We start from the raw sequence: 26,226 nt of genomic DNA on the forward strand, positions 1-26,226 counted from the left end.
ATAAACTGCAGCATAGTACTCTTTTTTTTTTTCTCTTAGCAGGAGATGCATTTAATGTCTATGACTCTTAAGTAAAACGTCCTTGCGCCTTTTAAAAGTGTGTACAAATCTACTCTTTGTGTTTGTGTCTGTATAAAAAAACAACTTTAACGTGCATCATTTCACGTGTGTTTTTTAAAAACAGTCTTTCTGTTGCGGCCGTCGCCATAGCAACCCAGGCTCTTGTTCCAAAATTGCCCATGTGCTTCTGAAGGTGCAACACCTGAATTAGACCGGGGCTGTTTTTGATGTGCCTGCCTGCCCCAACCAACAGCTGTGTACTTTAGTGACAGGCAGGGCCCTTGAGCCACACTCTCATCTCGCTGCTATTGTTTGCCCAGGTGGGCCAGGACGCCCGTCTTCCCCCGTATCCCCCCTCCCCTTTCTCTCCCCAGCTCTCCTTCGTGTTCTTTCACTATCTCATCCCCTCTCTCGCTCTCGAACTCTTCCTCTTTCTCCCTCGCTTCTCTCTGTCTTTGTTCCGCAGGGACCTGTGGTCCAACTGAAGCTCTCGGTTACACAAAGAAAACCAAATTGGCTTTTATCTGCAGCCTGTTACCAGCTGTGTGCATTGTGCATTTGTGCTCCCGCTCAGCGCAGAAAAAAAGTATAGATTTTACCCATGACAATGTTATTATTATTGGCTTTGAGTCGTAGCTCTCCTTACAGAAAGACTTTCTTCTCTCATAACTCCAGAGAAGATATCATTTCTTGTAAAAAAAAGTCTTTGCTGTGACTTTGCCGTTAGCAGTGCTGTTAAATATGCTCTCTGGTTGTGAAACAGGTTTTAAATGAACAGAAAGGAGGATGTTTGGATGCCCCCAGAAGCCCATCCTCCCCTTATATCCTAGTCAATGTTTCAGCCAAGTAGGGATTCGAAATTATTTGACAAAAATATTTGGCTTTGAGACTAGATATCATCTTAGATTTTGAATATGCCGTAATATGGTTGTCTTTTCCTGGTTTTAGAAGCTGCTTTCTTTGTATGAAATGAACACGAAGCCCCAGGTCTTTTGATGACCATGGTACCAATATGGCTAATGTCATTCAGGTTTTCAAGTGTGTTCATTCACCATTCCTCCTGCGTGTGTGTTTCAAAGTCAGGAGTAGAGATGGCTCTTTCAGCAGACCAAGAGTTTCTGGTTTTGAACGCAGCTCGCTCTGCTCAGGGCGCCCAGAAGTACAGCTGAGAAAACAGCGGGGAACTTTCATTAGTGATCCCTGCCCCTTGTCCCCCTTTCCCCTTATCACTCCTTTTTTTTACATATTTCCGTGCGTCGTTGTCATTCCTCTCCCTCTCCTTCCCTTTCCCCCCCGATATCCTCCTGTGTCTGTCCATCCCTCTCTTCCTCTCTCCATTTCCTTTATCCTGACCTCTGTTCCTCACGCAAATCTGCCTGGCATTTCAATCATCGCATCCAGAGGACATATAGGATCATAGAGGCTCATCCCTCTGAGCTGGCCATAAGGGCAGAGAGCTTTAAATGTATATGTGCCTGTAATGTAAGACTGACCCTATCTATTATTTTTAATTATTGATTACTCTGCCAATTTCACTAGATTAAGTTTTGGTTTTTCAGAAAATATTTAAAAAACACAAGTTTCTCAAAGTCCAAGGTATTTTTTTTTATTCAGTTCAGTTTAATATTATAGATAAAGGGAAAACCTATATAAAATGTTCAAATTTCAGTGGCTGAAAACAGCATTTTCTGATATTTTTGCATAAAAATGTACTACTTTCAAATTAGCGGGCAAATCTTTTCTGTCGATAGACTTATTGATTTTCTTCTTACAGTAAGTGGATTTCTGAGCTTGAGCTTTGCACAAGACTTTTTTTTAGAGCATTCAAAGGTGAGATATTTTGAATATACAGTACAGAAAAAGAAACAATCTAACCTTCCTATAGTCATGTTCAGTATATGTGCGTGTTATGTGGCACAGAGGAATTGCGGAAAGAGTGTAAATATGGGTTCTGCTCTTTCCTCTTAGCACTGTAAACAGGTGTTTAAGGGAAAAGGACGTCAGGTACTTCGCTTAAGTCCATGAGTGCTAACAGGTGTCCTACAGTGGAATATCTGTACCCACAAGCATCACAGACACCCTTGCTGTGACAGAGTTTACTCTGTCGCTCTTGAATCAGTTGAAGGCGAGCGTTGCCGCAGGAGCAGAGAGTTTAACAGACTCTTTGAACTCTTCGCTGTGCTGTCTTTCAGTGCGCACTGCAGCTCAAATCAATCATAACTACAGCGTCTGTTCTACAGAGATGACAGCATCAATTAAAAAAAGGCCTCTTGTTTGTTTATTTGTCCCATTTTCTTTTTTGTTTGCCTTTTCTTAATGGTAGCAGGGGAGGGGGGAAAGGAGAATGGATGACTAAGTGCAGTTAATCATAATAGAGAGGAGAGTGTCGGTGCAGTGGCTAGGCTTAGTGTGATACCACCCGCTACCTGTCACATTTCTGTCCCCACTTTGTTAAATAAAAATAACGTCTCCTTCTCAGGCTCTACCAAGTCTTGATTTATGAAAACAAGGCATTTTGTTGGGCTAATTGCATAAAGCTCGCTGCTGAAGCGTCTGAGGTCATAACGGCATTTTTAGATATACTGCAGACAGCTGAAGCAGGGCAGACTCCAGACCAGAGCAAATCATCGCTCCTGAATGTTGAGCCTACAACAGATGATGACCCGAAGTATGCTCTCACCACATGAGCCCAGTTTTTGAAAGGTTTATTATAAACACCGAATATAGGAGGATTTATAGTAACGCAACTGTTCTGGTAGAGACACCCTCCAAGTATGCTCCGACGCTCCTCCCGCCTCCTTTCCTTTTGTTAACCCAGGAATGAGGAGTGCTATTTGCATTACAAGGTTCCTGTGGAGTAGAATGAAACACAGACAGAGCTGTGAGCAAAACGAACGCTCTCAGGGTGGCCCAGCGCTAATTGCAACTGGGGTGCATTTACTGATTATAGTTAAGTGGTCCAGAATGGTCCCCTGCTCTCTGTTACATTGACCCGCTCCCTCCCCTGGTGGATGTGGTCAATAGCAGGCCTGGTGAGATGCCTTTCCTCTGAGGGAAGAAAACAGGGTCCAATCATGCCTGTCTCCTCGTTTCATCCTGAAGTGGAAGGAAAGTTGGAGGAAGGGACGGAGGGATTTCAAATCAGAGTTTGTAACAAGGTGAACAAGGAAGGGGGGACAGCAGGAAGCAGTTTGTCATATAAATATATTTCGTTCTTGAGCCTGCGTGTCTTTTTTTGTGTGCCTCTCATGACTATTCATGTTAGTAAAAACTTGCAAGTGTGGTCAAATGGAAATTAATGGAATGCAAAGTAGCATGTTAATGTTAAAGGGTGTGTGTGTGCGGGGGGGGGGGGGGGGGGGGATTTAATCCTTGCTAAATATCCTGGAAGGTTCCATGCATGGTTAGGACGAGGTCAATATTCCCTGTATTCCCTGTTGCCTGTGCCGTAACAGGAGGCCCCGCAGAGGGAGAGCAGGCCGGGGGTGATATAACCACCACTGGATCACACAGGCTTTGATCTCCCCTCTGGGTTCCTTAGCGTCTCCGTGATAGACTTTAGGCCTACTGATGAGGAGGTGGAGATCTCACACCCCCTCTAGTGCCGGCTCGCCAGCTGATCTCTTTTTCTTTTTTCATCACACAGAGTTTGATATACTTTCCAGGAAGTACTTGTGGATTTGCAATTGTCAAAAGTTCACTCCCTCTTTTTTTCCATGGATATGAACACAAAGAGGAACATTCTGGTAAAGCTATACAGTCACTCCGTCTCGCTTAAGGAGTTATTTCCTTCTAAATGTTTTTTTCTCATTTTTTTTTTGTGTTACAGCAGGTCCAGTGATTTACATAACCCTAACACAGTGATGTAATTTCTTCTCCCCTTGAATGCTGGTGTCAGAAACACTGTACTGTGTCCCTCTAGCCATTTAGTCTGCCCTTGTGTCATAATATTTCTCATGCCTGGCCTGCTCCAATTTATGTAATTAACTGATGTCACTGCTCTGGATTGCTTGCAAACAAAGTATCACTGCAGTCCCGATTTCCCGAAGTATTAAATCCTGAAGGGGCCTGTGGTCTATTAATGCTGTTTTTCACATAGCTTACAGTTATATGAGAAGGGATATTAAAAGGCAGAAAATAACAAGCCCCATTACATAAACATGGAGAAGTAATTGAGGAAGAAAAAAAAGTTTATTTTATTGTAAGAACTAGCGAAATGACTACATGCCAATTAAAGTGTTTTATGAGTTTGGCTTGCTGACGTAGAGGGATTTGTGTTTGCGTGTCTGTGTGGGAGGGTTAGCGTTGTGTGACTAATACAACACACAACATGAGCTTTTAGAGCACAAATACTAACAAGAGCACATAACAGCCAGGCTCTGCTTCACAAGAAAACCACCTATGACAGCTGGATGTGACTTCTTTTTTCGTGTACATGGCTTGCTGTTTGCACTCCTGTATGCACATCTGTGTGTACAAGCACAAACAAACATCCAACTGTGCTGGGTGATTAGATTTCCAGGGCATGGTCAGTGGCTCGTATGAGCTCATCTATACAGTCTGCGAGGGAAGGCAGACGTTCAGATCTGACCTACAAACAGTCAGACAGACAGATGCTACACAGGCAGATAGACACACAGACATACAGAGAGACAGGCTGGCAGTCTAGCAGATTGGTAAGACCCAGAGCTACAGACAGATAGAAGGCAGGGTCTGGCTGCGGGGAGAGAAGGGCCCTCTGAGTGAACATTTAGGTTAGACAGACTGGGTGAATGTGTCAGGCTCTGCTGTTGCCCTCAGACATAGATCAAACATAGAACCAGCCATCCAGGACGCATCGCAGCGCTCAAGGCCCAGTGTCGGCCTCCTCACTGGGGCAGGGACTCTGCCTCCCTCCCCTCGAGGGAAGGAGATCCAAGGACGTCTCCTGAAGTTTCCATGGTTGCATATCTCGGCCCGATCCAGCCTTGTTTGTTTCAACATGCTCTGCTGCACCGGCCCACATTAATGAAGTGCTCGCAGACTTAACCCTAGGCTGGCCGGCCAAAACTAGCACACACATTTGCACGGCACAGACGCGCCGTTTGTTCTCATTTCATCGCTGCCGTGACATTTAGGCTAGCATGTGATGGGAAATGAGCTCGGGTTTGTGTTTCCTGTATCCCATGCACCGTGTCTGATGATAATGAGGGGGTGGGGGGGGGTTTGGGGCCAGAGGAGAGGGGTGGGGTCAATATGCTAATAGTGGGTGTACATTTTGATGCCTCACTAGCAGCATGGAGTGCTATGGAGAGACAGGCTATCATTCTCAACCTCCTTTACCCTCATTATCCCCCCGCTTCTCTCTCCATCTCTGTCCTCCCCCATCCCCTGCTTTCTGCTCTCATCTCTCTCCATGCCCTTCACTATCTTCTTTCCTCCATTTCCCCACCACCCCGGCTCCATCTCCCTCCTGGTACTCCTCCCCACCCCAAACACTTCTATCCCAGAATATGAGATGCATTTGTTTTCCTCCGCCAGGCTACGAGAGTGGGACGCGTGGTGTGCAAAGTGCTGATGTGTTGGTTTCTGGGTAATTATAACATCCCTCGGTCTCCTAGAAAACTCTAAACTAATGTTTAATTTGCCTCTCCGCTCAAAGGAAGCCCTCCTTTGTTATTGCCGTGGCAATTAGCTGCAGCCAAGGCCCAGGCATTTCCTGTGATTGTTGTGATTTGCATAGAGAGCGAATCAGAGAGAGTATCAAGACCCTATATCTCTTCTTCTCTCGCTGCCATTACACCCGCCCTCTCCTCCTTTCCTACCTCTTTCACCTCCTTGTTTCCCCCTTTGATAGACTGAATCTTCATCAGTGGCCTAGCAACCGAAACTTCAACCCCTGTGTGTGATACCGCCGTACATTGTGGCAGATTGACAAGTGGGGAAATGACTAACTTGAGGGCACAACACAATGGATTATATATTTTTCTTCCAAGACAGAATTGTCAGAGGATCACGCGTGTCGTCCCTAATGGTCATTGTCTATTTTCGGTCGGCAGCTTCTCATTAACCGCCAGTTCGTGAACCTAGCTGCTGGCCCTCCACCGAGGACGCTGCTAATGGAAGTTGTTAATTGAAGGTATAGACATACTACGTTGAAATAAAGATGTCACGCCGGCTACTGGACACACACATGTATGCAGTGTTTTGAATGTGGCGCAGCAGCATGTGAAGTTAATGAGATCATCAGTCAAAAAAGTAACCAGCTAGATGTTGGTGTTTTGGATCCTGAGGGTCAACCGTTAACTAGCATTGCTGCATCACTGTGGCTATTGTGTGTTCTCTGCTCTTGTCGGATAAGAAATATATACCCACGGACTGTTTAATCTCAGGGTGAATGTTTTTATTACAGCATTGTAACCATGTGTCACCGTTTGAAATAACTCCCAATTTGCGTACTTTATTTTATTAACAGTCTTTTCATATTTGTTATCACTGAGTACTTTTGACTCTGTGGCTTTTAATGTGTCAAACCTCACCCTAATGAACTCCAGCACAGTCCACCTTTGCATATTTTCTACAATTTAGCTTCATTGGAATACCTGAATGAATTTGCATCGCCTTATCAGCACTGACTGTCTCTGTGTCTATGCTAACTATAATAGTACCACTGTGCGATATGATATCCACATTTGCTCCGCTGCTTCTCTCTCACACTCTCATCTGAATGCTCAAACTGGTATGTTCCCATTTGTGGGTTTTAGTGCTGAGAGCTGTAGCTTCAGGGATCCTGTTTGGTAGGGAGGGGGGGGGGGGTATATAAAGAGGTAGAAAGGAAAAGAGAAAAATGGGGTAGGCAGAGAGCTATAGGTGAGATAGGCGAGTAAGCTGTAGTGGCTAATCCATGAGACGGCACTCTGCGCTCGTCTACTCTGGACTGGTGTGGCATGGTTGGCGATTGTGGCACATCCAGGGCCCCAGCAGTCAGACACAGCCTCCTGATCTATATTTCAAAGCCAAGAGTAGAGACAAATTCAGTAATGAGCTCCCATCTTCCTTTTGGTGGAGGAAGACTCTCTTTGTGGAACTAATTGAAAGTGGCATGTGTAGCGCAGGGGAGCTCTTTGGGGGCCGCACTGCGTTTCAAGGGATGCGGAGAGATAAGCCTGCTTGCCGCTCTGGCTTTTGTGTCACAGGTCTGAAATGAACAGATCTCTTTGAGGGGAGTGGTGCACTTTATAATTGTTTGGAGGGAGGGGGGTGTGTTCTTTTTTGTTGTTTTTGTATACATCACACCTGTGTCCATGGCTGAATCACCCCCACACACGCATTCCCCATCTCTTCTTCTTTCCCTCCCCTTGATATATCTAGTTTTCTGTGTCAGCTAATCAGAGATGCACTGTGTGTGTGTGTGTGTGTGCGTGTGTGCGTGTGTGTGTGTGTGTGTGTGTGTGTGTGTGTGTGTGTGTGTGTGTGTGTGTGTGTGTGTGTATGTGTGTGTGTGTGTGCACGTGCACGTTTGCACAGACACGTGTCTGTTATTTGGGCTCTGTGAGCGCAGTGGAGGAGCGGCTCTGATGGGAGATGGGCTTTCTCTATTACAGATATGGAAATGGCCCGAGACGTATGCAGTTAGACTGATTTACTGCGTGGCATTTACTGAAATGATGAAACAGAGCCCGGCCCTTAACTATTTACAGACACACACACACACACACACACACACACACACACACACACACACACACACACACACACACACACACACACACACACACACACACACACACACACACACACACACACACACACACACACATCCATGAACATTGATACATGCATATTTGCACACCCACATTCCGAGACATGTAAATGTACTGTGCTATGATTATCAGGTGTGTGGATTCAGCGTTTTTTTCGTCCAATTGGCCTGGTGCATAGGATTTCTTTCCTCCTCTTGGAGTTGGTGAGAACCTCATGGTCAGGACACATGTCAGGCTTTTTCATGATTCTTCTTTTTCACATTCCTTTCTTTAAAGCCGTTGGAAGTGTTCTTCTTTTTGACCCGTACAACTTGAGCTTCAAGTTGCTGTGGAAACCTTTGGAGTATGACAGTATTTACTGATATGTGATCAGACCTGAATGTCAACACGTTTAATTGACAGTTTGGTTAATGATAGCACCCAACCACTGCTGAGCAGGTCTCAAAAAAGAGGAGGAACTGATAGAGAGAGAAGTCTCCTTTCTCACTAGGTTCCCGTTTCTGTGAGGCGTCGAATCTTGTCTCGTACCCTTATTTATTGCATTACGAGGTCAGTTTCACATATCGAGTGCTGTTCGTGGGCAACAAGATAGCCTCACAGTCAAAGATGAAGCTATTAGATTATGTAGTCTGTTTGCTGACATGTCTTTTTACCCCGTTAACATGACACACCTTAAAAAGAAGCCTCTGCTACAAGAGATTGAAACGATATTCAATCCCAGCAGGATTCCAAATACCTCGTTAATATTCCGGCTGCTCATTGCCAACCTCTGTTTTTGTGGCCTCAGACACTTTTGTCTCACCTCATCATGTAAACTTGGAATGAGCCGATGGGAATACGAGCAGGAAAATTTGAAACACTGATGTATGGTTGAAAGAGTGATCCATCTTTCTGTTTTAGGGTGAGTAAGATTCTGAGCAAAGGGGGGACAAGGGTGATCGTGATGGTGAAAGTCGAGCCAGGGAGGCAGGGAACATCCCAGCTCGGTGCCCAGCTGTGAAGCGGCCCCTAGGGCTTTTGTAGGCTGTGGAATGTGGCTGATGTGAGTCTGGGATTGGTCTGGAGATACTAAAGGCCCGAGGCATGCAGCTGTGAGCAGTAATGTTTGGGAGAAGGGCGTGTGCACATCCATACCTACGTGTTAAAGACGAAACACAGAGACAATTTATGGGTGCATTTATGTGCTGTTGACTCTACACAAGCTTATGGGCATGTTTGTATTCATAAGTGCGATGTTGTTTGCAACCCATTATTGGCCACAGCTGAGGCCCCCGTCTCAGGGAGAGGAACGACATTCACACTCATTTCCTGTTTGAAGGTTCAGGGCACGCTCTTTCGTCCTCGCTCAGCAGAGACGTCTGGAATGTGAGACAGAACCAGATTACAACAAGCTACCTCTCTAAAGGATTGGTCGGTTTGCCAGTCAGCTGAGTGCAGCTTTGTTCAGAGAGGGCCCGTCAGGCGGAGATGACAGCTAGCTTTTGTTCTGGAGATTTCCTGTCCTATCCTGGGCAATGGGTCGGGTAAAGTGCAGCGAGGAGAAGTAGCACCACTCCCTTGCTCCCCACTCTCTCCTCCCTTTTTTCCCGCCACTTGAATCCCCACCAGTCATATTTCCCACCCACCGACCAATTATAGTGCCCTCTGTGTCTGGGAGAAGTGATCTGATTGGCTGTGTCGGGGGTGTCTGAGGGGTCAGAGCTGTGTTCATTTCACACTGTGTCCTTTTGGACTCCCTCCAGCAGCACCCTTGGAGCGTTTGCACAGACAGCGGCAGAAGTAAAGTGGAGCGAGGGAAGGAAAAAGAGAAAAGAGGGAGACACTTAAACGAGAAAGAGATAATTCCTCTGTACACAGCCTTCAGTGCGATATGATTTCTTGCTCGAGAAATCGTAAATGTGTCATGTTCAGCACTGGTTAAAATTCACATAGACTCCAGCAGGCACCTTCAATGCTGCTACTCCATAGTCTTTGCTCACACCGAGAAACTGTCTTTTGCCAACGACTCGACAACAAAAAGAAATGTTCAGAGCCAGAATGCCTTTGTTGAGTGTGTGCTTGTATGTGTGTGTTTGTGTGTGTTTGTGTTCAGTGATAGGGGACAGTCTTCCCTCTGGGCAAGGTAAGCTAAGACAGGAAAACACCTGGTTAAGGAAGACAACCATCAGTTACAGAGCCGTCACAGGAGATGCATATCCGCATTGAATGTGTGCACGCAAACCACAATGAAAGCATATCTGTCATCCTTTCCACACTGGTATGTCTTGTAAAGGATAAATGTCTCTGTGTCTATGAAAGAGCCGAACAATCTTGTCTGTCATTAGTCCTCCAAGATCAACAGTCTCCAATCTCAGGTGGTGCTATCACTTCTCATTACACTTTATTGTTTGGCTCGTAAACATGACCTTTCCCCACGTCTGTATTCTTGTTTATAGGTTTTTAACTTGAGGGAAAAATAGAAGCAGAAGGCTGTCATGTTTAAGGGAAATTTGACTTTCCTAGCCTCTAGAAAAACACAAGGTGCTCTCCATTCATCATGTCTCACGTGTGGGATTTGTATTAACCGGCAACTATATGGTAACTACCTTTCAGTCACAAGGTAGGTAATCTAGAGTTTTCCCTTCTTCATCATCTTTTTTTTACCACCAACAAGACCATCATTTATAAAAACAATAACCAATACATTAGCAATTGAGACAAGAAAATGTTTACTTAGATAATAAATCAAGTGAGAAATAGGGTCATTTCCTCATAGATTTCTATACAATCTGACTTTGTTTTTCAACACCAGAAGAGTGGCCCCCTGGTGGCCATTAGACAGAATGCATATTTAGAGCTCTTAATAATTTAGTTCACTTTTCAGGCACTGAGGTTGTCCCTTGATTGTATTAGTCATGTTTTTATCTTGGAATATTATAAACTAAACAATTAATGATTTAACTTTAACAAATAATCAACACATTGGTATTCTAAATCAGTAGCCAGCTTCACCCAGGAGCAGCAAGAAACCGGATTTAACATTTATATCCACTGGCTTATTAACCCTCACCCTCTTCTTTACCATCGCACATTGATTTCCCCCTCTCAGTGGGTCCACCACATTGATTTTTACAAGGCAAAACCTAATTAAGACAATACATTTATGTCACTACCTTCCTTAATCAGACACCCTTCTGTGCCTACATGATGGTTATGGCAATGTGATAGCCTGAATAGAATCTGAGAAAATTACTTTCTGGATGGAATCAAAGCGGTGTGCTTTCTGCTTGAGTGAGGCCACGGCAGCAGAAATAACAATGTCACTTTGTCCATAACAATTGAATCTTCAAGTATGGCTACATGAAAAGGATAATGCCGTATTGATTGTCGCTGTACAGTAATTGTTTTCTCTCAATAAACAATGTATGGCATATTAAATGTACAGTAGAGCTTACCTTCGTTGTTTGTCATGGTGGACTGTATAGGGGATGGGAGAAAATTATGACTTTATATGACAGAGGGAAGGAAAAACAATACAGGGGTACTGTAATTGAGAGGTGATTAGGTGTGACTGAAATTACAAATGACTGCAGGCCACTGTTGCTTGGCTAAATTAATTACCTGTCATTGTGACTGATTGTTTTTGAAGACAAATCTTATTGTTATTGTCTGCTTTCGGTTCACACTGCAAATAACATTCACCTGTGTCTGAATCATATGTGGCTCACATAGAGAGGTATTTTCAGCCGTGTATTGCCTTTTTCTCAAAGAAAGTAAAGTATATTAAATAAACATAGGAAACCTCATATGACTCTTTATAAATCAATGCTTATCTATAAATAAAAGTAGAAACCTTAAGTTAGTAGAAGTTTCTGCGGTTCTGAAGCACAAACACAAAGAGGAACACGCCTTTATGCCCTCCTTGTTTGTCTTTGTCCTATAAAGCAGACTGTCTCCTGATGAGGCTATGAGGGAATGGCCTATTCGTCCAAATTCCTGCCTGAAGCTTTAATAATCCTGCTGTTATTTCTCTACGTGACGACATTTCTAATTCTTGTCAGGGAAGAATGCAGCGTGACAAACGGCGTTAAGAGTGTCTGAAGGCACAGCGGGCAGGCGGCATGCTTGGGCAGAGAGAGGGACACAAGTCCGAGGGGGGATCAGTAGAGGCTTCACCTCTGTGAAAGGACGCCCCGGAGGGTGTTTAGTGATCTTTGTATTTTCTTTATTTCATCGCTGTCAACAAAAGCATGTGAGGGTCGCTCATTATGATCTCACCACATCTGGGTGACAATCTGGATCCACCTCTGTCGGTCTGTCCTATCTGTCCTATCAACACTATAATTAACCATGAGGCTGCTGCTCTCCAGGGAATCACTGGGCAGTAATGTACATATAGACAGACAGAAGCAAGAAGAGAAACATGCATATAGAAAAGAGTACGGCATGCAGTAGTACTCTCCCAAAATAACATTTTAGACGAGGATGGGGATCTGCTCTATAGCACCTATGTGAGGTTTAGTTACTGCTCTCCACGGCCCTGTAGCTTGCTGTGAGGCAGCGCAGCCTTGGGCACCGAGAATTCATGTCACACACAGCAGAATTTGATTAGGCAGGAGATGGTATTACTGCCCGCCTGGGTGGGAGGAAGGAAGATGGTAGTCAAACAAGGGACAGTGATAGAAAGAGGGATGGGGGGATGGGTGGAGGTAGAGAAATGTAGCACATGTACCATGTACTGGGGTGGGGGCGAGGCAGAATTGTGCCCTGCAAATGTCTCCCCCATGTGCTCTTTCTGTTGCCCCAGAAATCAGGAACTAGTCAACCACAGCAGCATTTATGATTGAAACTGTGTATATGCATGTGTGTTCTGTGTGCATGTGTGTATCGAATGGCAGGGAGATGTATGTCATTACAACTGTATAGGACGGAGCCCCCATGGCTCCTAGCTATGTGTTCTTGGGTGCCCCATTTCAAATGGATTTTCGGCGTCTGTTGTTTTACCACATATCCAGTACGTACGGCTCCACCAGCCCGCCACATTGATTGTGCCCCCTCCCTGTCTCACCCCTATCACTTGATCTCTGTCTCAGTCACCGTAAATCAACAGAAGGGGACGTATCAATGCAGGGCCTTGCGATTTCTTGCCCTGGACTTTATTGGACTGAAGCAAACCGCTGGAGTACACTAGACAATAAAACGACAATAATGCCCATCAAACAGACAGCAGGAAATACAGACAAACTGCGAGAGACGGGGACAGACAGACAGTCAGTCAGGCAGGAAGATGAGATTGTGATTGGTTTGGCCAGCCGTATACATAACTGTCATGCTGGGCTTTTAGACTGGGAGGCTGCGGTGGAATATTACCATAGATATTCAGTCTGTTTTGCAGTTTAGGACTGGGCTCGGGGCCGCCATGCTGTGGGCTGCACTGTGCTGGACGGATTGGAGCCGAGCGAAAAAAGGTTTAAGTCTATCTCACAGAATCCCTCGCAGACTCTAATCTGCTGAAGTGATCAAGGCTTTTGGTTTAAGCATCCCTCTGCCACCACAGACACAATCTCATCTGCCTGACTGACCGCCTGCATTTGTCGCCAGCTATGATGCTCTCCTGTCTGTTTTGGTGAACGTCTCAGACGCGGTGGCGGGCTTGCCAGCTGGTTAAGCTGGTTGACTGAGCGTCTGCATGTTAGAAAGTGTTATCGTCTGTCTGCATTTGTGCCTTTAGTGTGGCTTCAGCTCTCTGTGTGACCCAAATATTTCCTCTGGGCTTGTTTACAGTGGGGAGAAGGAAAGAAGGTGCAATCGCATCATTCTGAAGGATCAGCACCAGAAATGTAAACACTTTCCAAGAATCATGTCCTTTGTTTCTTTTGTTATACAGTCTTGCAAGTGTGATGTTTTAAGTGTTATTTAGATATTCCACTTAAGTCAGATTTGTATGGAGCAGAGTTGCATGTGCCTGAGGGTTGGGTCAGTGACTGGTGGACTGGCCTAATACTGTCTGTCTTCCACCCTAATAGGGCTTGAGAGATTTGAGGCTCCCTCTTTGCGTCCCCGACATCTTTTCCCCGGGCTGCCTGCACAGAGAGCATCACTGTATGACAGATACCCATCAATTACCCATTGCAAATCCTTACCGGCACTCGCTTCAACAAGAGAGGCAGAAGGGATGGAAGATGTGTGTGTGTTGGTGTTGATCGAGAGGGCATCCATCTTCCATTGTTGTGCCTATGCCATCCCCTCCGTCTTTTCCTGCCTCATCTCCTTTTTCCCACTTCCTCCACCTCCACCCATTTACAGAGGTCTGTCAGTTTGACCCTCGCACAAGGCGATGGGGGGGGGGTTGGGGGTAAAGAGGGTGCAGGAGGGTGGCTGGCTGCAGGTGGAAAATGAGATGTATTACTTATAGGATCAGCCGCATGCAGGAGAATAATAATAACCACAGGAAAGAGGTAATTACCGTGCAGGAACGATGAAGCGCCGCACAGATGTCTATAGGAACAATTGAGCTGTGCTGTAGCTGGGCTCATTGTTTGGATTTTGTAGTTGTTAGCTTTGCTAATGGAAGCTTTATGCGAGCAGAGTGAGACGAAAGAAAGAGGGCAGGTGGAGAAGGGTCCTATAGTCCGTCTTTTAGAGAAATTCCCATGGATGCGAATGAATAGCAAGGCCAATAAAAAGTGTGTTTGATGTAACCTAACAGTAAATCTGATATGTTATCTAACGCTGCTATGAACACAGCCCCATTTGAAAAGCAGCTTATGTGTAACGACATAGGGCAATGCCAGGTGAGAGAATGGGGCATATCCCATGTGCTAATATTGACCGTGCCACGCTTCGATGACAGGGCGCCATGTGCCATGTGTGAAGCGGTGATAGGAGAGGCCCTTTGCTCACTGACAAGGGAGGAACTAAATGTGATATGGTGAGACTGGGAGAGGGATTAAGGACATCATTAAGTGCACAAATTCTATCTTTGTCAGATCTCAGTTACAGTTTTATTCCCTCTAAGGCTCCTGAGCTGAACTGTACTTCAGGTTGTGTTGAATCAGCACAAGCACACAAGTAGCTGTCCTCCACATTTGACATGATGCATTTGAGTTGCTGCAACCATCCTGTTGAGGATGAGTTGCTAATAATTAAAGTCTGCAAGTATCCCAGTGATTTTCTGCACTATTCCAACAGTCCCAGTGACCAATTATTTCTTCCTCTTCTTAAAAGATTCTCCCTCCATATGCTTTCACGTGCCTTGTTTTAATGCATTGCTGGAACCACAGGGAATGCTAATACTTTAATAGGTAAACCAGTGACAGCCCCGTCAGCGCTTTCACTTTGCCTTTTTTCGAGAACGGTTGAAAAAAAAGAGAGGGAGGCCTGTTTTCACGACCATGAACTCCAGGAATGTTGCCCCTAAGGGAGTGAGAGAACATTTCTCAAGGACTCTGTGAAAAAGTGTACCTTGCCCAGATATCTCCAGATAACCGCCCTGAACCACCTGGAACACCAAGTCTCTACATTTAAATGCAATATACAGCTTACGTAAATATGCATTTACATTAAAAATGCCTGGCTTGTGCGCTGTGCGTCAATTTCTGATATAACGAGAGCGGGTGGAGCTGTTGGAAAGGTATACTGTAGATGTATGTGTGTGTGAGTATGTTTTGGGCTGGGGCGGGCTCCTGAGAGCCACAGGTGCACGGTAGGGGATGTAGCTATGCACATTGATTTCACAGTCAGCGACCACCATGCAATATGTCTAGAAAAGTGTTTCTCTATGATGCCTCTTCAAAGAGACTGTGGAGGAACTTTTTAGGGCATGAATATGTAGATGACTTTCCTCGGGGAGGACAGGAGTCATGCACCAGCACCAGCCAGGGCCTTTTACATTAGGCAAGGGCAAAGCATGGTATGGAGAGAGGGGAAGAGGCAAAGAAAAGGGAGGATAAGAATGGAAGATGGAAGGAGATGGAGGGGAGAAAAAGTTAATGGTGGGCTGTTTTTCTCATGAAGTGCTTTTTCCTTTTAGCACTGGACAGTTATCTCTCCTCCAACCAACAGGCTGTCATATGGATTTTACTTACCTCCAGTATACACTCTGGTGATTTGTTTAGAGGCCTGCCTGCTTATTGAATAAAACATAGTTGCATATGGCTAATGATGAACTCTTTGAAACAGAGAAAGTGAGTCATTGCTATAGACTGGCGTGTGTGTGTGTATGTGTGTGTGTGTGTGTGTGTGTGTGTGTGTGTGTGTGTGTGTGTGTGTGTGTGTGTGTGTGTGTGTGTGTGTGTGTGTGTGTGTGTGTGTGTGTGTGTGTGTGTGTGTGTTGTGTATTTATATCTGTGTAAATGCTGCAGGGTTCCAGGGATCCATCAGTCTCCCTTCTGGAGCCAAGCTAAGGGAAGGTCAGCCTGATGGATACATCCTGACATGCACACAGCCTGTGTGTTGTGTGTGTGTGTGTGTGTGTGTGTGTGTGTGTGTGTGTGTGTGTGTGTGTGTGTGTGTGTGTGTGTGTGTGTGTGTGTGGGCTGGCAGAACAGCCAAGCGCAAGCACGGTTCAACAGAGCAAAGGGTGGACAGGCGAGCGGGGGGGGAGCGCTAGCCTGGACTCGGCGCCCCAGTTTGAAGGGTATGAAGGAGGTTTTACTGGCAGTGGGGGTGGATGGCGACGCTGGGTGAGGTGTTGGGGTTGGCCGTGCTGGCAGCGGGGGTGGGTGAAGGGGCTGAGGTGTTGGGGTGGGCTAGGGTGGCAGAAGAAAGCCTCCATTCATGAGTCGTGCCATCTCTGGCTCCCAAGGGGACTGGGGCTCATCAATGACCAGGCCAGCTGGGAGGATGTCAGCATGCAGACTCTCTCTCCCCATCTTACACTCCCTCTTTCTTTTGTCAAGGGCCAGTGCTGTCAGAGCCACTAGCCTGAACACTGAGGCCTCTCATGCAGTTGGGTCCCCATTGAGCCTCTGGCTAGCCGGTGGTTTGCACACCGTCTGTACTGTATTTGACATCGTTGGTCAGCAGCGAGAAGCTCACCACCACCCTCCGAGAGGCACTCATGTGGTAGCCATGCCAACTGGAGATGAGCTAGGTGGGGGGGTGCAGCTTAAAGGGTAATAAATTGGCAGTGTGAGCTGAATGCAGCACTCTCAGATGGTGTATCCATGCTCCTCAAATTGTAGATATTACCAGGTGGCAGAAAATTAGTTTAGAAGTGTGGATTGCTCATGATTTTTCCTCCAGCACCACCATGTGGTTCATATTTGTTCGTAACAATGGCTATTTGATTACCTGACACTGCCGGATAGTTTGTTACACCGAGCCATCTGAGAAGCTGCCATTGGAAACTTTTGGTTAAAGGGCAAGGACTTTCAAAAAATGGTTGGCAGGTGATTGGAAGAACCACTTGAACTATTGCCTAAACCATTCAGGGAAAAAGTGTAAAAAACACATTTTCCATCATTTTCAGTGCCACTTGCTCTTTACCCTGTGATATCAAAGGAATCTACCTGTGTGCTGTGTAAACAATCAGTTGGCATGAATTTGGTATGGACAATCATGTATTGAAAGTTAAAAGAACCTGTGCCAAAGCTACTGGCAAGATTCTTAGGCATGTTCAAAACACAATTTCCTATTGGCTTAGAGTAAGACTATATTTTTCTGGTCTCCTTTTTTGTTTTGAAATGCTTTATAAACACCCCAGAAATCTGTTAACCAAAAATCCAACCACTAAACACCTGACTGCTCAATTACAGTTCTTTACGTTTAATAGAAATGAACTGTTGCATCCAGTTTAGCAAAACAAATTTAGATGGTCCGATCTGCATAAATTGCCAATCTCATATCATCTGCTACTTTAGAAAGGAAAGGGGGCAGGAAAGGAGCGAGGTCTGTGAGCTGCACAGATGTGTGTGCTGTTTATCACTGCCAGTGAAAGGTCTGCATCAGCAGCAGCTGTGAGGTGCTTTGCATGCGATGGCAGCGGTGTGTTGGTAGGGTGAGATTTGCATTTGTGGTTTCATATCATGAGCACCACCTCTCTCTTCCTTCCTCCCTTATTTTGCTTTCTGCTTTTCACTCTTTCTCTGACTTTCGCTGAACTGGAGGAGCTTTCTGTGAAAGGCAAAGGAGCCATGAGAACTGCCTAAGTAGAGCACTGGAGCATAACCCAGGAAGGTTCTGGCTGAAACGGATCCAAGCATAACATCAACACTAGCAAATCTCTCCATCACACTCAAGGGCAAAGTGGCACAGAGCTATACACACATGAATAGAAATATGGCACAAAACTGAAGGCCGTGCACTAATTTGTCTCTAATGAAAGCACATTTTGTTGAAGTTGGCTGTTATGAAAGCCACCTTTCTTTGACATGAGGCACAGTTATTCATTTTCTTGGCTGTTGGTGAATTTGAATTACATACCATGATGGGGACTGGTTCTTTGAAGTGATTTAGTTCAGTGTCTTGGTAAAAGGAAAGAAAAAAGTGAAGGTCTTGGGGTCCCCATGTGTTGATTGGAGTGACAGTGATCTGGAGGACCATCTGATGAAAGGGTTTCCTGTGGCTTTCATCTCCACATTGTGTTTTGATGGGAAGAATTTCCTTGCAGCTCACTCAAAAATAAAAAACCTCATATTGTCGCTACACCCTTCGCTTTTTGCAACTTGCAATGCCTCATATATAATGTGCATTTCTCAAAGTCAAATGATATTTTTTGAGAACTCACACTCACAAATAAGGGGATATACTGTATATGTTAAGTGTTTTGTGTCGGAATGAATGCTATTTAGCTGACAAATGACCCACAGAACTGCTGTGCTGCCACACAATATTGGTTTCATTATACTTTAAAGGATTGCAGAGGTAGAAAACACAATATCTGTTACAGGGTGATTGAGTGCTGCCTGTTTCTATTATCAACTTAAGCACAGAGAGCGTGATATGCAAAGATTTGAAAGTACAAACACGGATATTTGAATATATAAATCCAACACAAACCTCTGTCTGTTGTTCAGTGGATATAATAGAGATTTTGTCATTATGATTTTTTCTTTTGTTGTGTGATTTTTACTTTGCTATGTAGTGATGTCACTTTGTTACATAAGTAAACAAACGACTACAACGAAGCATTTAAGGCAGGAGGGGAATGTGTGGGAGTGAAATCTCCCTCTGGAGGGATCTTTGGGATTTTAGCCTTTGAAGACCATTTACGTGCCAACATACCTATATAACAAAATACAGGAGGGGGAAAACCCAGAAAGCATAATAGGGCCTCTTTAAATGGACTTTTGGCTAAAAAGCACGCTGTATTACAGTAAGTTTATGTGTGTTAATTAACATGTGTGTTTGGATACCATAGACGGTAAAGTTAGACACACAAAGTTAAAAGGGATATAAAACCTTCCTGGAAGACAATTTCAACGTGAAATATTCCCAGTGTGCTTGCCTCACTGTGTCACTCACATGTGACATCTGCAGTGAAACTCCAGCCATTCTAACAGGCTGTTAGAGGGGGATCACGCTGACCTCAGTCTTGGTGTCCATCTCTTGTCTTTCCTACCTTCATCAGACCTCACTGTTCCCGCTGTTATCGCCTCCTAGCAGACTCCTTTATCCCTCTTTGGCAGGCTCTTGATAGACGTCTCGGCTCATTGTGTGTGAAGGTGTCTTTGTATCGGTGTGTAATGGTGCCCTACGATACTGTTGCTAGAGTGTTGTCTTGGTGTCTGTTCCCCTGCTGCCCTCGAGACCCCAATAACTACCCTCTGTGACAGGAGCTCTTCACTGAGCTCTGGAACTATCTTCCACTCGTTACGTTTTTTTTTTTTTTTCAAACAGTACGTCATGGTCCAGCTTTTTCTACTTTTCAATTTGAGACACATCTCAGTATACAGTGAATGTGCCCTCTTTTGCCTTTTTTCTTGTCAAGGAGCAGTGAATAGAGGGCAGGGAGCTACAGTTGGAAATTAGCTTTTAAGTATGCGAAGTATGTTCATTCATTCTCCTCCAAGCCCTCAGAGCACTCACCCATGGCCCCCCCTACAGGCATATAAAGTCCTATAGCGTCCCCTCATGCTGTTTTCCACATTCTCTGTTTCCCTGGTACCTACAGTTCCAGCAGGATCGAGGCCAGGCCCCCTCGTTTCTCTCTCTGTGGCCGAAACCCTGCCAGAGCCCGTCCAGGCTTAAGGGGGAGCGCTAGCCTTGTTACCATGGTCACGCCAATCATAGTGAACTCGGCCATGAATAAGAAACTTTCCCAAGATCAGCCTCAAGATCCTGTGTGTCATGCTCTAGGCGTATTATTAACAGAATGAGAAGGATTTCCGTTGCAGTGGTTAAATCTAGATTAAAGTTATATATAGAGGGCTGTTACCAGTTCTTTGCAGCTAGGTGACAACATTTCATAGATAGGTCATGTGTTGGACCAAATGAAGGCCAACCACATTGCGACAACAGCCAGAAAACCTCTTGGAAGTGCTCTGCATCGTTGGAGAGCAGAGTCACTGTGTTTTCCGTTATTTTCAGCCCCAGCTGAGATGTGAGTTCACAAGAAGCGTATTAGTCTTCATGACAGTATATAAAACAAGTTGAATGAGTGTCGGCAATTGTCTTGGACTGCAGTGCTGCTCAAATAACTGAAGCAATATTTTATCTTCTTTTTCTCAAATTATAGATATTTATGTCCTTTTCCATTAAAATGGTCTCTTCATGTCCCACTGTCCTGTATGTGTGTGCTTGACTGGAAAAAAGCCTGGGAATTAGTCAAAGATGTTATTAACTCAAAGGCAGTCTACTAAAAGCCAGGATGGAGCTCATTGCATGCTCTACCGAATATTTATGTTGGTTTTATTTTCATGGCTTAATTGCTCCCACATTTCTTTGTGGCCGTGGATCGTGAAACTCGATAAACATCCCCCTCTGCCTCTACACAGTCCCCTTGCTACCAGAGATGGGACTCACTGATTGGTGCTCCTGTGTGCTTATCAATCACTTATCTGCAGTGTGACACCTTGAAAACTGCCTGAACAAGTGATGTGAAAATGGAAGACCCCACAAGGCTACACTGAGTGATCAATGTTAAGATAACACAACAGCCTTCAGACATTGGAGATGAATGGATTGAGTGATTGTCTGTCTTGGAGTAAAACTAGAAAAAATGTTTGTGTAAAGAACAATGTGTACTTTTTATGTGTATGCTGTCTAAATAAATCCTTATGGGTTCAGGAATGTTGCTTAAAACTTGTGGACGGTTTCCAGCTCATTCCTACATATGAGATTATTTGGGCTTTTGATCTAATAGGAAGTATGAAAAAGAGCTCCAGGCCTTTGGAAGATTTTATGGCGGTTATAAAAGTATGTCTTTTTTGTATGTCTTTGTCAGTCACATCTGACCCACTAAACACAGATTATAACATACATTTTTTGAGGAATAAGTCTTTGTGCATAGAAGAAGTCTCCCATTTTTTAAATCAACTGGTAAAATGTGAGCAAAAAGAAGTGTTTCATTTTTGTTCAGTGTGTATTTTTTATATACAAAAGTGTCAAACTAATGTAGTGGAGTAAAACGTACAAAATTCCCCTCTAAAATGTAGAGGATAAGAAAGAACACATCAGAAAAAAACTACAAATACGTTGTGCAGAAGCTGAGTAAATGTACTTATTTACATTCCACCACCACATACATTTATGTCCAATATTTAACCATTCTCTGTTTTTTCTCTATCTTCAGGGCTCCAGAGATCATCCTGGGCCTGCCGTTCTGTGAGGCCATAGACATGTGGTCCCTGGGCTGTGTGATAGCCGAGCTCTTCCTGGGATGGCCCCTCTACCCCGGAGCTTCAGAGTACGATCAGGTAACATATGATTGCTGCTTGTTCCTCCAAACCGCTTCCTTCATGGTCACTTGTGTTCATGTGTGTGCACTTGTGTGTGTTTTCTCCTCGCAAGTGTGCGCTCACAAGTGTGTTTGGGAGGGTGGGATGCTTCTCTGAATCCCCCTGACAGGCCCTGATGATTCTTGCGCAGCCTCCCTGTTTATCTGAACAGATGCCACAGAGCCACTTGTCCAATTAGCGCAGCCCCTGTGCTCCAGAGCAAGACATCGCTGCGTTCCCCCTTCTCTATCAGTCAGATGAGGCTCAGTGGGAAAACCTTGAGCAAGTTGTGCTCCATCACTGAACAAGCTCGCCTGATTTTTTCCCAAAAACTACACAAAGTGTCTCATTTACAAGTCTCAAATCAATCTTAAACTCTTCAGCTGAGGTCATGTTTGGGTGCTGTGCATATTGCAGCCGGATAAGTCTGGAGTAGTTAATGTCAGCCTAGATTTTCAATCTGCCAGGAGAACATCCATCCTAAAGTTTTAGCCCGTTTTGTCATTGGGAAGAATAACCATGCTCCTTAATTTAATGCTCCTAATGGTTCAATCATGCATATGAGGGGAAAAGTCCCAAATTAAATTGACTTTGCTTCTGTTTTGCAGATCCGATACATCTCACAGACACAGGGTCTGCCTGCAGAGTATCTGTTGAGTGCGGGGACAAAGACCACCAGGTTTTTCAACAGAGACCCCGACTCCACCTATCCTCTCTGGAGACTTAAGGTACGGCTGGAATGATAAACACAAACATATTATTAAAGTCCAGGTAGCCTCAGCATTATACTTTAAAGAGACAGTGATTTTTTTCTAGCAATATTTGTCACTTATATGCTCCCAAAACATTACTATGTGAGGCAAAGTCAGAGTGTAATGAAGGAAAAATGGATCTGTGGGAGAGGATTTGGCAAATGGAAGCCCAGCCGGATGAATCCAGCTCCCAGGGTGTCTGCTTTGACTCTACCCAATATTCCTCCATGTAGGCCACTCGATAAACAGGTCCACTTTTTAACCATTTTTTACCCTCATTAACTTTAGTTTAACTTTTGTTACTCACTAAGATTTGGATTGAATGACACAAAAATACTAATCCAGCTTTGTTGAGTGCTGTTATATATCGTGTCTTGGAGAAAAGAGACGAGTGCCTTTGTTTTTTTTATGAATCTCTATGACATACCCAACTGACAACACTGATGATGATAGGCCCTTGAAATGCAGACATATACATACATAGAGTACATCGTTTACATGCCCTCGAGTCAGTTTCATATAGGCTTTTAGAAGTTGTCAGGTAAATGTTGTGAAAGCTTTGCATGCAAATGTAAAGCGACAGCTCACACCTAATCAGAAATACATTTTTTTGAACTGTCCCTTTAAGAATGTTTCTAGTAACAAGTATGAGCTTATGGATAAATAGTTCTTTTTTAAACACATTGTTCTTTAATAAGGGGGTTTCTGAGCTCCTGAAGATATGAGCTGACAGCAGGATTGACACAGGGGACAGATTATTAGCTCATACTTGACACCACTGCTGTAACGTCTCTCTCTTTGGTATGTGGAAAATTAAACATGAAGCCATCCTGACCACTCTTTTCCACTCTGAAGAGTGATTGCTCAGCTTTTATTCGACCTTGCCATGTGTTTCCACGTAACAGCAGCTGCATGTCTTTGCTGACTGTAATTAAAAAATATCATGTGTTCAGTCAGGAGGTTTCTATAGTCAACACAGATTAGTTTTGTGTACATTTAAAAATCCTTTGAAAAAGAGTGATCGCATGTGTTTATACTGGTCTGTGCACTTTCACACAGTTTACGTTAACGCGTGTCTAGGTGTTTGAAACACGCGTGTGGAGTGAAGTTTATATGTTGTATATTGTCTCAGTGATTTAGTGTGTGGCTCTGCATGCCGTCCCCCCTGGCTGCTAGATGAGTGTTTGTGTGCTACCCCAGGGTTGCTCAGAGGGCAAGCGCAGTCCTGCTGCATATCACCAACAAGAGGCTGTAATGAGCCAAATGTAAATAGTGCGTTTCCAGAGGGGAAGTGTGATGGGATTTGAGAGGAACATCTGCTTCTTGTCTCCCGCAGACTCAAGAGGACCACGAGGGTGAAACGGGGATCAAGTCCAAGGAGGCTCGCAAGTACATCTTCAACTGCTTGGATGACATGGCGCAGGTATGCTGATTCAGTACCACAAAGCATTTTCTTCCCCCCCTTATTTTACAATATTTGCTTCGTCTTTTGATTCAATCTAATACACCTGTCTGGCATTTCAAACTTCCACTGTTGGGTCTTCTCAGGGCTGGTTTGATCCATCACATCCCGAGAATTATCCATGAAATATTTGAAACCCTTTAAACTATTTATCCTGCCAAGGCCTGATCTCCAGATGCGTCGTAGCTCAGCTCCTATATGGAACTTTACAGGGTGAAATGAAAGCAGCTGTTCACTGAAGCTCCTCCTCAACTCTGCCTCTGGCTTCTTTTCATTTTGCTCGACTGCTGTCTAATAAGGTACAGGCAGACATTTGAGCTGAACATGTGGTGAGGGTGGTTAACGTTGATGTAAGGTTTGCTTTCTTTTACATGCTGGAGTGAGTGTTGTGTCTAGGTGTTCACTTTGTGTGTCAATAGTACATGTAGATGGCAACAGAAACTAAATGATTCAACCCCACCCTTTCTTAACACACAAACACACGTGCACATATCCCCATTTTCAGCTCCTTAGATTAGCTCAGTGGGACCAGCACCATATTGTGTCTTCATGACTCAGCTGTTTAGCTCCTCTCTCCCTGCAGCCCTGCATGTCACCTTTGGGAATCTGTTTGTTTAGAAGTGAGGTTTTTTAATTGCCAAAGGCCCCCTTACTCTTGTATAGTGTTATTTATGTGAAAGAACAACACAATAGAAATGTGAGAGAAAGATATTAGTATTAAAAATTATTATTATCTATCTCAACACAGAATATCCATAAAACAATGCTCTGCCATTAATTCACTACAAGTAACACTGCCTGAAAAAATATATATAATGGGTAAAACAAGAAAAAAGGGCTAATTTAAAATGTATTTAAGATTATAAACATGTCAAAAGAAATGTTTTAGGCTTAGTGCATACACAGGCTAAATTTAACACAGATTATCATCAAAGTATTTTAAATAATATACAATATGAAGGATAAGAATGTGATTTCTTTAGTATTTTAGACTCAACAATTCATAAAAAATGTTCTACAATGAAGCCTTTTATGAATTTTTGTGAAATATTTTCTTAGAGACCACCCCTGACCCCACTGTGAGATCCACTGAGAGTGCCCTATGTAGCCCACTTTTATATGGGAAACATTTCACAGAACACGGCTACTTATAATGGTGTTTTCCTCTATGAATCTGTTTGAATTCATCCCTCCACAACAGTGGGAAAGTTCACATGTAGCCATGACATTTTGATAGGACATGCCTGACAGGGGAGATGATAGCGGGTCTTGTTTGGTCCACCCTCACTTGGCCAAGTACTGGTCCTGCTGGCAGATATCGAGGCGGTGATGGAAAATTACAATTTTTTTTTTCCTAAGGCCTTTCGAAATCTGTGACAGTACTCTCTAGTCATCGCGCACCTCGATCATACCTCTGATAATGACGCGCCAAGAGATAAGAGCTATGCAGGTGAATAACTTCTTTTGGAATATGGTCATATGCAACCAGGCCTGTCCATGTGGATACACAGCGGAGAGAGTGACTTAAGTGATGGAGACAATTATGGTTGTCCAGTAGCGCCCAGGGCCGTTGTCAGGCCTGTCTGGAATAACATGCTGTCGGCTGGGACAAGATAGCATCGCTGCCTGAGCTTGTTGCGTTTACAGTTAGCACACACACACAGGCAGCACAGACTTTAATGAAACCAACCTGCACCGGTATAATATCCCCTGGGTCAACTCTGTCTCCTACGCTTCAAGCACCTAGTCCCATCTTCCTCCCGCTGCTGCAGCCAGACTCGGCTCCATAGGAAAGCACATAGCAGAGCTGCAAAAGCCTAATGTTGGAGAAAACTGCCTATTTTGCCCTATCTCACCATCCGACCGTATAAACAAGTCAGCATTGTGGACATCTGTCTCCGCGTGTATAATGGATGATGTAGCTGAAGGCCCTGAAAGACACAGAGGCTGAGTGCCAGGAAGAGATAATGAACCTCCTCTCAGTCGTGGGAAATGTGGGGAGGCTTTAGTCACAAGTACATCTAATTTGAGAAAATCAGAGACCAACTTAGTGCAAATGCAGGACCCCGCTGCAGGCCTGGTGTAGTCGGAAGGAAGGCCCGCTTGGAAAATAGATCCACTTTGATCTGCAATCCTTCAATATCTCTGTTGATAGGAGTGAAGGAGCAGCAGGAGGAGCAGCGCCTTATCTTTCTTTTATTGCATGCACTTAAAAATGTACTTTCCCTCTCTTCTACTTCTCTTTCCAGTGAAAAATCAAGTTTATTGCACACGTCATAATGTTGTGCAGGAGACAGGCCTGCATCCTACATGCCTAGCCCCTCATCTCCCGAGGCGTAGCCCGATCTGTC

At 44.4% G+C, this 26,226-nt stretch overlaps 1 protein-coding gene across 3 annotated transcripts in view; it reads left to right on the plus strand.

Moving 5' to 3' along the window:
* The window catches only part of hipk2 (homeodomain interacting protein kinase 2), a 77,799-nt gene that overhangs the window by 33,644 nt on the left and 17,929 nt on the right, over nucleotides 1–26,226 (plus strand). For all 3 annotated transcript variants that reach the window (XM_063901402.1, XM_063901420.1, XM_063901412.1), the window contains exons 3-5: nucleotides 21,517–21,640; nucleotides 22,270–22,389; nucleotides 23,750–23,836. In XM_063901402.1, coding sequence (XP_063757472.1) covers nucleotides 21,517–21,640; nucleotides 22,270–22,389; nucleotides 23,750–23,836 — 331 coding nt within the window. The remainder of the gene's footprint in view (nucleotides 1–21,516; nucleotides 21,641–22,269; nucleotides 22,390–23,749; nucleotides 23,837–26,226) is intronic.

This window comes from Eleginops maclovinus, chromosome 2 (assembly GCF_036324505.1).
Source record: "Eleginops maclovinus isolate JMC-PN-2008 ecotype Puerto Natales chromosome 2, JC_Emac_rtc_rv5, whole genome shotgun sequence".
NCBI classification, from domain to species: Eukaryota; Metazoa; Chordata; class Actinopteri; order Perciformes; family Eleginopidae; genus Eleginops; species Eleginops maclovinus.